General features: G+C 43.0%; 1 protein-coding gene across 1 annotated transcript in view; it reads right to left on the bottom strand.

Moving 5' to 3' along the window:
• LOC123502754 overlaps nucleotides 1-14,288 on the bottom strand; it is a 34,359-nt gene that overhangs the window by 4,802 nt on the left and 15,269 nt on the right. The window contains 3 exon segments of the mRNA XM_045251997.1: nucleotides 760-1,811; nucleotides 1,945-2,125; nucleotides 2,460-2,663. Coding sequence (XP_045107932.1) covers nucleotides 760-1,811; nucleotides 1,945-2,125; nucleotides 2,460-2,663 — 1,437 coding nt within the window.

Genomic DNA, 14,288 nt, shown 5'->3' on the forward strand with positions numbered 1-14,288 from the left:
GAAAGGTGAATACTATTCAAGCAGGACTAACATGGTCGTTCAACTTAGGAATGTCATATAATCGCACATCAGTGTGAATGATTAGAAAAAATAAATAAAAATAAATACGAAACATTAAATACTGAAAAAGTAGGTTTTACAAGGCTCCTTTCTGTTAATCTCCGACAGAACAACTTACCTTGATGGAAATTCAGGATTCCAGCCAAACTGAAAACCATTATCGTTTCTGATTTTAAACCGCTTTCCCTCATCCCTTTTAGGCTTCGCTTCTCGCCCACCCACTCACACTCTCTCTCTCTCTCTCTCTCTCTCTCTCTCTCTCTCTCTCTCTCTCTCTCTCTCTCTCTCTCTCTCTCTCTCTCCGCCACTGGCCGCAGGGAGAAGCATTCCCTGCTTTGCCTGTCCGTGTCTGGCGGCTACTCACCTGCCACGGTGCTCGGCGGCAGTACAGTGCAGTGTCAGCCGCGGTCTGGCCTGCTGGCGCTACTCACTTGCCACGGTGCTTGACGGCGGCACCGTGTTGTGGTGGCAGCGGCCTGACCTAGTAGCGCCACTCACCTGCCACGGTGCTGGGCGGCGGCAGGGTGTGGTGGTAGCCACGGCCTGGCCTGGTGGCGCCACTCACCTGCCACGGTGCTGGGCAGCGGTAGGGTGTGGTAGTAGCCGCGGCCTGGCCTAATGGCGCCACTCATCTGCCACGGTGCTGGGCGGCGGTAGGGTGTGGTGGTAGCCGCGGCCTGGCCTAGTGGCGCCACTCACCTGCCACGGTGCTGGGTGGCGGTAGGGTGTGGTGGTAGCCGGCTGGGCGCCGCACCAGCTGGCACTCCTGCTCGTCGCTCTCGTCGTGGCAGTCCGGGCGGCGGTCGCAGCGCTGCAGTCGCGGGATGCACGAGCCGTCCCTGCACGTGTACTCCTCTCCCGTGCACGAGCTCAGCTGCAACACCTGCACGCCCTTCTTCTCGCACACCTCGCTCTCCATGGTCCAGTTCCGGCGACCCATGGGCCACCGCGCCTCCGCGAAGGACAGGCGCGCGATAACCGTGTCCGTGATCACGTTCTTCCACAACCACGCCTCCCCCTCCTCCGCGATCTCGTACTGGTAGTAGCCGCGGAACACGAGCTGGCCCTTGTCCGGGTGTGTCAGGCTGTACTTGTAGTTGGCGGTGTCCTCCTCACACGGACCCTTCAGCGTCCACTCTCTTTGTTCCGCAAGGAAACACAGCGCTTCGCGATTCACGTGACATGGGTAATCGTGCAGAAAGTCTGGCTCCATCACTAGACAGTTCTGCCACTGCAGGCCGTTGGGATCATTACTACCCCATTTGAACCACTCCATCACCTCCTCGTTGTGGGCCTTCACGTACACACCTTCCTGTAAATGGTCTGTAGCTCCAACCCACATGATTTTCACTACGGGTGGCTTGCTCATCACGTCGATAATTTCAAGGGCGTGCTGCAGGCTGTCAGGCACGGGTAGGTGTCCCCCAAGGCCAGCACACGCCACACGTGCCGCCTCATATGGCATCGCCATGAATTTGACGTAACTGGACTTGGTCTTCTTCTCGCAGATTTCTGCCTCCGGCAGGTCAACGAAAGAGGCGTTGTTGAGGATCCACTCTTGATCCAAACTGATGGAGACGCCGGGAGGGAAGGGACCGCAGTCCGCCATCTGAGCCACTTCTGAGCCCGTCAGGGTGCGGCCCCACACCCCGGCGTGCGTCAGCTGTCCGCTGAAGCTGCGCCGTTCCGTGTAGCTGCTCAGGTACTCGAGGCTGTACTGGCCCAGCACCAGCGTGGCCTCGGAGAACCACCTGTCGGGCGACACGTTAACTGTCAACCTCCAAGGTTAGCTTGGCGTCCCTGAGACAGGTACTGTTTCCTATACAATACGCCACACACACACACACACACACACACACACACACACACACACACACACACTACCTGGACGTGTTCCTGGAGATGACGCCCTGCAGGTCACCGTCCAGGTAGGCGGAGATCTGCGCCGCCGTGTGGTTGTAGGTGAGGCAGTAGTGGTACCACGTGAGCACCTGCAGCGGCTGCGAGATGCCCAGGAAGTAGAAGGCGGCGGACACGATGGGCCGCACGTAGTCCACGAAGATCTCTGCCGCGAGGAGGAGGAGAACGAGGAGGAGAAGAAGAAGAAGAAGAAGAAGAAGAAGAAGAAGAAGAAGAAGAAGAAGAAGAAGAAGAAGAAGAAGAAGAGAAAGATAAAAACAAAACTTGTATAGCATGTTCGTAATTCAAAGATACCTGCTATTACTTCTATTCTTACAAAATATTTCATCCCATGCACACACGCACACACATGCACTCACGCACGCACTCAGGCTCGCGCGAGCATACACACACACACACACACACACACACACACACACACACACACACACACACACACACACACACACACACACACACACACACACACACACACACACCTCCGTTAATCTCCCTGCTTTGTTCCTTCGATGTGAGGGAGAACACGTGGGTGAGAGGGCGGAAAAAGAAAACCTTGAATCTGATGCAGGCGGAGGCGGAGGGCGAAGGCGTGGTGGTGACGGAGCTCTGTGCCCACGACTGATTGGTCATCACCCCGTCCTCCTGCAGCACCAGCACCTTCACCGCCGCCGCCACTACCACTCCTGCACCCAGAGAGAGAGAGAGAGAGAGAGAGAGAGAGAGAGTTAACGTACCAGAACACCCTTGCATAATGTTGATGTACTGAGAGTGCTGTTATTTCGTGGGACTTTTTATGACACGTGAATCATTTTCCCCTTTGATGTATCCAGCCATGGCTGCGCTGCCAAGCCAACAATAACAAATGACGGCGGGTAAACACACACGCTGCTGCTGCTCGGCGTCTTTTACAGTTGTAAATATTCTGATGGATTTATGGTGTTTGGGGAGAATGTATGTATCTGCGTTGGGGTATGGATTAGAGAATATTTTTGTGTTTGTAACAGGCAGTATGATTGGTAACAGCAAAGAAAATGTAATCATGAACAAAAGAGATTGTCTAAGCAGTGTTGTACACTTAGTGTCAGATAATCAAATGGAATTAATATCGTTAACTTTTTTTTTTGCTTTGGTTCATTAAAATGACGTACATCAAACTTATCTCCGGATATTTAGCCCTACACAACTTTTACCAACTGCAAAATAAAAAGAACTTTGATATATTCTCTCAAAATTCAGTAATTACCATTACGGCATTACGCGTCAAATGTTCACCAACACAGCAACATCCAGCAACATGAAACAATACAACAATCAACAGTGTTACGTTTCTTTCTTCATCTCCGTCCGTTGTTGGCTTAGGTCAGTGATGCTCAACCAGAGGCCCAGAGGGCCATGGCCAAAATTTTGGGAGGCCACAGTAGGTTGCTACAAATTATACATTTCTGAATTAAGTTAGAAATATGATTAAAAAACTTGCATCACTGTCCTGGCAGAAGACTTTTTTTTTTCATTTGATTATGTTAGCAATAAAATTTCAAGTTACATAATATTGTTACGAAGGTAACTTCTTTTGTTGCAGGGCGCCAAGGATGCCTTGGTGTGGTGTGTTCTGGTGTTGCGTCATATGGTATGGCGTGCGGTAGTGGTGGCAGTGTGGTGTGATGTTGTGGTGTGTAGTAGTGTCTGGTGGTTGTACGTGGTGGTGTTTGATGGTTGTATAGTGTGGAGGTGTCTGGTGTTTGTGTGTGGTGGTGGTGGTGGTGGAGGTGGAGGAGGTAGTGGTGGTAGTGGTGGTAGGGGTGGTGGTGGTAGTGTGGTGTGATGTTGTAGTGTGTGGTGGTGTCTGGTGTTGTATGTGATGGTGTGTGGTGATTGCGTGGTGTGGTGGTGTCTCGTAGTACTGTGGTGATAGTATTGGTATGGTAGTGTTGTAGTAGTGATGTTGATGGTAGTGCTGTGGTGGTGTGGTGGTGGTGTTTGCGTGTGGTGGTGTTGGTGTGTGTGGTGGTGTGGTGGTGGTGGCAGAAGTGGTGATGGTGTCGTGTGGTATCGTGTGATGATGTGGTGTTACCACTAGATTCCCACAAATGGTAACTGCCCTTTTTTTTTTCACTGTTTGATCTGCTGCAGTCTCTGACGAGACAGCCAGACGTTACCCTACGGAACGAGCTCAGAGCTCATTGTTTCCGATCTTCGGATAGGCCTGAGACCAGGCACACACCACACACCGGGACAACAAGGTCACAACTCTTCGATTTACATCCCGTACCTACTCACTGCTAGGTGAACAGGGGCTACACGTGAAAGGAGACACACCCAAATATCTCCACCCGGCCGGGGAATCGAACCCCGGTCATCTGGCTTGTGAAGCCAGCGCTCTAACCACTGAGCTACCAGGCCGTGTGTGTGTGTGTGTGTGTGTGTGTGTGTGTGTGTGTGTGTGTGTGTGTGTGTGTGTTATACTGTCCTGAACGTGCAAGCTAAGAGAGAGAGAGAGAGAGAGAGCAGGGGTGGGGGACGGTAAGAGGGGTTGATAGAGGAGGTAGAGCGGAGCGAGGGGTTGTGTGCCTTGTGTGGATGGTGGGGGGGAAGAAGGCAGGCCATTGATACACGTCAGAGGCGGTGTTAGCCAATGTCAACTGTCATTAAAAAAGGATGACAGATTTCACTTTTGTTAAAAATCGAAGTAGAGGTCCAGCTGTGAGCATATGTTATTTTTTAGTTCCAAAAGTATCTTATTACTCTTCTTTTGAAAATGTAAGTCTTATGAGGTAAGAAATACACATACAAGAACAGTTTCAGTTTACCAGCGGAGGGGATAAAAGAAATGGTCTGAATTGTTAATAAGATAATCGTATACCAGGATGGAGAACTCTTCCTACATTACTCACTGTCACGTAACACATCCTGACACAGTACACAGTAAAAGAAAATTAGAACAAGTATTGAGTGGTTATACCCTCCTGTTTAATGCAACGTATCGCTATAAGTGCCTGTGTAATTTCCAACGCTCTCTCTCTCTCTCTCTCTCTCTCTCTCTCTCTCTCTCTCTCTCTCTCTCTCTCTCTCTCTCAGTCGACAAAGTGCAGAGACCGTCTCCATGCACTCTTTTCCCGTGGAGATAAGGCCGAGGAGAAGCATCAGGGGCGGCTCATTCCGGAAGGTGAGAATCCGAGTGGAAATCTCATTAAGTCATTTATAAAGAAGAACCTGCTCGTTATCAGATGGCACCAAGTGAAGAAAAGATGAGAGAGACAGAATGCATTAGGATTTGAAGGATAATGGGGGGTGAATAATGATAATGATGGTGATACTGATGGTGGTGATGGTGATAAAAATAAAATTTCAGATACACAATTTGTTTTCTTTCTGTTGATTTTTTTTATTCTTCTTTTCAATATTTTCATCTTTTACTTCTCTGATCCTTATATTCTTTATTTTATTTCAAAGTGAAAAGTTTGTTACCTCCTTTTGGTGATGGTCTTTATTTCACCTTACTTTTTTCAACTCGTCTATTTATTTTTTTTTTCTATAGTCATATCCATTTCAAGTTTCTTTTCAGTTGTTTTACTTATTGGTAACCGATGCTGTTAAGCAACACGATACACACAGGCCAGTTGCTCGTTTTGGCGTTTTTCTCCGTTACTGTACATTGCCACGTCTTCCCTCGTTAACCTGGGCATTTTTTCCTGTATTTCCGTGACAATTAACCGTTATTGTGTTTTCCTCATGACCAGAAGAGTAAAAAGTAGAGAGAATAAGTAGTAGCGATATGATTGTTCAAGGCTGGCCAGTCAGTGAAAAATATTCCTGTCCAGACTGGCGTTAGTGTCAGCATGTGTCGAACTAGCAGACAGACAGCAGACAGGCAGAAACGACCCACCGATCTCCTGGTAGGCTATGATTCATTATTCGAGACCAAGAAATTTATTGGAAGGCAAGTATTTACCACTCCCTGCCTGATAGCTCGTGAGTTAAACAATAAATAAATAAATAGATAAATAAATAAATAAATAAACAAATAAACACTGTTATTAGATAATGTTTCAGTGAGGAGCGTGCAGCACTGACACCATAACAGGCTGCAGTTTCCCAATCATCGCGCCCGAAAAATATCCCTTCTTACAGCCCTACACCCGCCACCCCCGCCCCCAAAAAACACAAATAAGGAAAAACAAAGTATCTTGCAACGAAATAAAAAAAAGAATAGTATCTGATATATATATATATATATATATATATATATATATATATATATATATATATATATATATATATATATATATATATATATATATATATATATATATATATATATATATATATATATAGAGAGAGAGAGAGAGAGAGAGAGAGAGAGAGAGAGAGAGAGAGAGAGAGAGAGAGAGAGAGAGAGAGAGAGAGAGAGAGAGAGAGAGAGATGTAAACATTGATATATAAATAGATATAGTGTAGATATGTAAATAGGTACTTGTGACAAATACAATGATTTATAACAACTGTCACATGAAGGCCTCATGAAAAATAAGGGCAATGATTACAACTTTTCTGAATGTTGATGAAATATCGTGGAGTTTAACTTTCACGCAAAATAATTTCGTAATGCGGGTAACTTTTGGCAGGAGGAAAAATATGAAATAAAACCAGAACACATATTAACAACGACAAGCAAGCAGAGAAGCAAACAAACGAACAAACCAACTTTAAGGTGTGGTATAACTCGTTTTAATTTATATTGTTCTGTCTGCTTGTTCAGCCTTAGTCTACCATATTTTGTGCAGAACTTTTACCTGTCACCAGCAGCAACGATTGTCATTAGCCTTTTTTCACCAGTTTTCCACACAACGTTAAATATACCAATATAGATATACCAAAACTTTAATATATATTCGAAAAGTCAATTCTTTTACATCAATTACTGGTCATGACTAATTGCAACATTTCTTATTATAACATTTATATTTATATGCTGACATATTTGCAGCGAATGTCAGGTGTAACCAACGCTCGGTTCATATTGGCAAGGCAGGTAAACAATGTTATTTCTTTTTTTCCTCCTTAATATCGATTCATTACTATGTGTCCAAATTTTGTTTATTGAAAAAGATCATCAAAATATATTTTCTTATTTTTATAATAGTACGTATCGTCTTCTGTTCCGACACGTGTAGCAGACTCTTCGGACTAGAACATATGAACACAAGGAAATGAGGAAGCTGCAAGAGGCCGCCAGGCCTACTCGAGGCAATCCCTGGATGAACATACCTACCTAATTCCACCCATCACCCTCATCCGTAAATATCTGATTACTGAGGCCGTGCCATTCATCGACCATTCTTTAAGAACCAGTTCCTTCCCATTTCTTTCTTAAATCTAAATTTCTCAAGCTTGAAAACCATTACTTCTGGTTCTACCCTAGCCACTGATCCTAAAAACTGCTTATGTGTTCTATGTTATAACCCTCTATCACTTAGATACTTCTATCAGATCCCCTTCTTACCTACATGCCTCTAAGAAATGCAATTTCAGTATCTTCAATCTCGCTTAGTAGTGAACATCCGTCATCTCCTGTATCCATTAAGTCATTCTCCTTTGCAATGATTCTAATAGACCTATATTCTTCCTATAATGTAGGAACCAGAACTGTACAGCAAGATGCGGTCTGACCAATGCAAAATTTAACTGTATTATTACTACGGGACTTCTGCTTTTAACACTCCTAAAAATTTATTCTAGTATCCTGTTTGCCTTATTTCTAGCCTCTATGTATTGTTTTTTTAGACCAAGATCAGAGGTAAATATAATTCCTAATTACACAATCTTGATTAATACAGGTGAAATAAACACACACACACACACACACACACACACACACACACACACACACACACACACACACACACACACACACACAATACAACACACACACACACACACACACACACACACACACACACCATCAAACAAGAGGACGTTAGGGAACACATTGCCAGGAACTGCATCAACAACACAACACACTGATGGACCACTCTTTATACACATATTAACAGACTACTTGTGTTTGGGGGACACTCCCGGCTCCCCGTGGCCATCCTTCCGCCAACTCTGCGTCGCTCCGGCCTGCTAAACAAGTGGACATTAGGGAGCACACTATCAGGAACTGCTTCATCAACACAACACACTGCTTGACCACTCTGTGTATACACATAAACAGGTTACAGGCAGCAGGCTATTTGTGTTTGGAGACATCCGCTGTTCCCCGTGGCTACCCTTCAGCCAACCCACTCCCGCCTCGGATGAACTCGGCTTGCCTTGGCCCAGCTCAAGCCGTGGCTCTTGATGAGGTCATATATACGTAACCACTTCCATTTCAAAACTGATCCCTAGAAAACATGAAGCTAAACTGGAATACCTAATTAATTCTGAAAGGGCATTCATCTTAACTAATACTGACGACATAAAACCATTACCTCACTAACTTGTGCTAAAGATATTTTAGAATAATCAAAAAGTGTCAAAATATACACCCGATGCAAAAAAAAAAAAAAAATTCTTTAGTCCACAAATCTGATTCATCAGAAACAGAGAGCACTTAAAAAATCGAAACCGCCAATAGTAACAAAACTTAGTAACATCTTGAAATAGAAAAAAGTAAATTTAAAAGTCGTCATCCTAACAAGGCGCACAAAACTCTTAAAGTTCACATATCTAGCTGAACACGAGTATAACATATTTAAACAACACGGACGATTTTTTAAGGCACCTGACCCACTAGCGGCCACAACTGTCCCTGTGTAAACATCAACTTGCAGACGCAAACATGTGCAAAAAGCGGAGTGCAGAAGAAGTGTTTAAGTTTTTGGAAAGACGAGGAATATGAATGTCTGTTAGATATAAGGCACGCTGAATAGAAACAAGCATGACATGGCTATGAATATAAGCTATCCGAAGCTTTGATCAAGGAAGGCCTTCAAGTTTTCAATATTGATTTATTGAGGAAGAAAATTAAGGCTATAAAGAACGTGTATAGACAAGAACTGAAGAATATCGGAAAATCAAAGAAAAGTGGAGCAAGACTGGATGACGTTTACTATCCTCAACTGTCATTGTTTAATAGAGCTGACGCCTTCCTACGAAATGTAACAGTTTCTTAATCTTCTTTTTCACAATTACTTTTAATTCTTTTTTGCGAGAACAACAATTGCAGCATCAATCACTAATTCTTTGTCGCTGGACTTCTTGATGGCTACTGGTTGCAAATACTTTCACGTTACTATGCAAGCGTCAGCACTTACTTGTCAGTTAAAATGAACTTGTAGCCAGCACTGGCGGCACTTAAACTAGACCCGTTTCAATGAGGCTTTATTTATTATCACTGCTCGTTGGCAATATTTTTTTCGTTCTTATGTTGAAAAAAAGAAAAAAATACAAGCCATTATCACCGACAACTTTCATGTTTATGTTAGGGACGCAAAGAGTAGCCATTATCAATACACACTATTAGTCTCTTCCATAGTAATGACACGGGAGGAAAATATGTTAATCATTGCCATTGTTCAACTTAAATTCCATCATATGTTAGAAAATAAGACAAAAAAAATCGTTATCACTATTAAGTTCTTTGTTTTGTAACAATGTTAAGTAAGAGAGAAAAAAAGGCATTACCCATTATCACTATTCGGTCTTGTTACATAGTTATGTTAAGAAAATTAAGAAAAATTAAGGTTGCTATTACTACCAACCCACCATAATGTTTTCACGGTCATGCTGAAAAGACACAGAAGAAAAAGCGAATACATGTGTACACTGATACGAAACCTGATTACGAGACCTGATTCAAGTTAATAACCGAGTTGGTAAAGCTTCACATTGAGTAAATCAGTCAGTGTTGAGAAGCAACGCAGCCCATCTGATTCCAAGAAAGATGCAATGGAACACATTCTCAAGCATCTATGTAGCTTCCATATCACGACTACCTTTAAGTTTTCAAGAGGTTTTTCATTATTCCATGAACAGGTCAACAAGGTTTCTTCACTGTCAATAAGGAAAACATTCATGAAAAACCTGCCTATAATTATTGTGGAGAGTGAAAAGAAAAACAAAAAAGTTCATTCAAAGAGAGAGAGGAGAGAGTTTCAAAAACACTGGCCTGGAAAAAAAAAAAAAAGGAAGAGAAAAAAACAAACAGGCATATTCAGTCTTCCCACGAGGATGTACAACAGTCACAACACCAACACCATAGCACGAAATCACTGCAAAAAAAACAACAATGTGAAAGAAAGAAAGGAAAAGATAAAGAACACACTTACCAATCTGTTGCCAGCATAACAACCAAAGCAAAGTAAAACATCCCACAGTGTCTTATAATTATGGAATGTAGCGCCAAAATAAACATTGAAAGACTAAAAGTTAATACAAAGCCTGAATCAAACAAGACTCAAGAACAGGTATAGGAAGAGCCACTCCGCCTCACCTGCCCAAATGAGGAGGAAGCGAAGCATGTCAGGCGGTGAGGAGTGACGGAGTGAGAGTGAGCCGCGGTTGTGTCATGTCTTTTAAATAAACAATGGGAAAGAAAGGCTCGTTGAGGGAGAGAGTGGGGCGTCAGGGAAGGGAAGGATGGAAAGTGGGAGAGGGGAAGAGGAGGAGCCTAGATGGAAGGGAGTTACTCTCCGTGGACAGGGAAGACACAGGTGATGGACGAGAGAAATAAGTTATGGAATGTTTTATATGCATGGAAAGAGAGAGAGAGAGAGAGAGAGAGAGAGAGAGAGAGAGAGAGAGAGAGAGAGAGAGAGAGTCACGAAAATAAAAGAAGAGCAATAGCCACAAAGCTCTACCAATTGACACAACACTATACACCCGAACCAGTATACACATATCATAAATACCACAAGACACTCCTTCACGCATCCTAATTACACAACACGCCACACGCACCGAGACATACCTACGCACACCGTCCCCACAACTCACCCACAACCTCAGCCACGTTACGTGAATAATGAAGACACACGAAGCACGCACTCAATGATAACAACTGGAAAATGGAGGAGGAGGAAAAGAGCAGAAGAAAACCAATTACAACTACAACAACAACAACAACTACTACTACTACTACTACTACTACTACTAATAATAATAATAATAATAATAATAATAATAATACTACTACTATTTACTACTACTACTACTACTACTACTACTACTGCTACTACTACTGCTATTACTACCACTACTACTAATACAGCTATTACTACCACTACTACTACTACTATTATTACTACTACTACTACTACTACTACTACTACTACTACTACTATCAGCACTACTACTACTGAAGGGTAAAGTAAAAGCACAGAGTAATAACAGCAGTAGTAGAACAAGAACAAGTACAAAAGCAAGAACAACAAGAAAAGAACAAGATAGAGATAGACAAACAGATCCAGAGAGAGAGAGAGAGAGAGAGAGAGAGAGAGAGAGAGAGACTATCATCACACAAACGGCTATCAATAATGGTAATAAGGAATAGATGTAGACAGATTTTCACCGCCTTCCCACCTCCACCTCCCACTCACCCATCATTGGAGGAGGGAGGGATGGCCGGAGGGGAGGGGGTTACCTAACCATTAAGGGGGAGACCCAGATAATATTATTGGTGTGCGAGGCTTATCAATATTACCAGTTATATCTTAGATCTTTTATCCTGAATTGTGCGCCGTTCTCTCTCTCTCTCTCTCTCTCTCTCTCTCTCTCTCTCTCTCTCTCTCTCTCTCTCTCTCTCTCTCTCTCTCTCTCTCTCTCTAAAAGAAGCTGAATTAAACTATAAAAGTGAGAGAGAGAGAGAGAGAGAGAGAGAGAGAGAGAGAGAGAGAGAGAGAGAGAGAGAGAGACGGCTGCTACAACATAATACATTAAAAGAAAACCATGAAAGCAATTTATAAGACAAAAGTGAAGCTAAAATTAATTATAGACAGCAAAAGTCTCTCTCTCTCTCTCTCTCTCTCTCTCTCTCTCTCTCTCTCTCTCTCTCTCTCTCTCTCTCTCTCTCCATTATTCAGCGTGACAGTCGCGTATGCCGGTTACCAGTTACCACACCACCAATACGCGTCCTCACCTGATTATCCAGTGTTGTGGTTATCTCTCTATCTCTTTCCTTTAATGGCATACCTGTCTTTTGTTTCTATTTCTCCCTGTCTGTTATTTATTTCGCCGTCTCATCATTGTCACTTCCACATTCGATATTCCTTCATTATTTATTAGTTTCTTTCTTTCTCTCTTTGATATTGGACCTCAGTTATTGTTTTATTTTTTTCTAGACAATGTGGTATTTCAATGAGTCATAATTAGTGTATTCTATTTTAGTATATAATGAAGAAATGTTTCCTAAATGAGAAGTTTTTCCTGTAATACTGTATCATATGCAAATGGTGTACGATTTCTGTTATAGGGTTTAGGTTCGACAGATTATGCCAGTGTATCTATATACGAATAAATACTTTAGTAATTAATGTTGAAGGCAATAAACTCTCTCTCTCTCTCTCTCTCTCTCTCTCTCTCTCTCTCTCTCTCTCTCTGATAGCTAGGAGAGGACGAGGAATAAAGGGTTTAACCTTATTAAAGTTGGGTTTTAAAAGTGGATGGGAATAAATTGGTTCTCAAATAGAGTGGTGGGTGACTGAAATAGACTCAGTAATAAGGTTGTTAGCGGAAAGTCAACAGGAACCTTTAAGATTATACAAATCCATGGATTGAGATGATAAATGTGGATATATTTTATACAGGTACTGCCACATATACAGGTCTTTCTCTCTCTCTCTCTCTCTCTCTCTCTCTCTCTCTCTCTCTCTCTCTCTCTCTCTCTCTCTCTCTCTCTCTCGCATGGAAGCATATAAGAGGATAATACTTCCACGTGCTGCCAAATTAAAATCCTGTGAAATGCTGTTAAACAAAGCTGGATCTGCGAATATCTTTTTTTTTCATCGACTACATGAAATAAAAAAAGAAAATCCGACCGTATTCTCTCTCTCTCTCTCTCTCTCTCTCTCTCTCTCTCTCTCTCTCTCTCTCTCTCTCTCTCTCTCTCTCTCTCTCTCTCTCTCTCTCACACACACACACACACACACTATTTATATACTTAATCCCCTCCTCTTCCTTTTCCTCCACTTCATCATCATCATCATCACCACCACCACCACCACCACCACCACCACCACCGGAGAATCATTTAAATATACATCGAACTCCACTATGAATACAAGAAAGTGACATTTAGCGCCTACATGCCAAACAGAATGCAATATCATGCTAAGCTTTGATCCATAAGCTTCCAAACCTCTCACTGAAAAATAATAAGAAAATAGAAAGCAGAACGTTGACGTGTGTGTGTGTGTGTGTGTGTGTGTGTGTGTGTGTGTGTGTGTGTGTGTGTGTGTGTGTGTGTGTGTGTGTGTGTGTGTGTGTGTGTGTGTGTGTGTGTGCTGGGAAGGAGGGGCAGAGGCTGGTCATGTTCTGTTCGAAGAAGGAGGATGTAGTGAAATGAAATGGATGAGGACATTGGATGGTAAGGTCAAGAGGAGGAGGAAGAGGAGGAGGAGAAGGAGAAGGAGGAAGGAGGAGGAGGAGGAGGAGGAGGAGGAGGAGGAGGAGGAGGAGGAGAAAGAGTGAGAGGAGGGAAGTGGTGGATGCCTATGATGATAAAAGACCTATGTGAAAAACAAATAAAAAGATAAAGAAGGTAACAAGGACAGACTGTATTATAAACATACTCTATAATATCCCAAGTAACAAGGACAAATGTTTTTTAAAGGTCCTAACTCCTAAGTAGTTTCCAAGACTGCATCAAAGCCTGGAATGGTCTAAAAAATCCACCTCTAATTTCGAAGACAGAAGAACTCATTTTTAATCAGCTGGTTTTACAACAATATTTACTACTAGTTCTGCTACTACTACTACTATAACTTTTTTTTATGTTATGGCCTATAGAGCCTGTAGGTGTACTTGAAGAGTATATATGGGAAACGCTGTTCAGCTTCAAACCATAAGTGGCGTAAGCAATTTTATTTATAGTGGTACCCATATTAGGGCCTATGTCACCACCCAAGCGTATTTTTGGTGTAAGCACCTAGAACCTGGGTATCATGGTGACATGTAGATAACTTTGAACCACTAGATAAAGTTTTCTTTTTTTTTTCAAGGATTTACGTGGTGGGATTCGAACCTACTCGTGTGCGTCTGCCCGATCCCACGCTCACCATCTTATCCACTACACCACCGCCCACCTACTACTACTACTACTACTACTACTA

The sequence above is a fragment of the Portunus trituberculatus genome, chromosome 12, assembly GCF_017591435.1.
Source record: "Portunus trituberculatus isolate SZX2019 chromosome 12, ASM1759143v1, whole genome shotgun sequence".
Lineage (NCBI taxonomy): Eukaryota > Metazoa > Arthropoda > Malacostraca > Decapoda > Portunidae > Portunus > Portunus trituberculatus.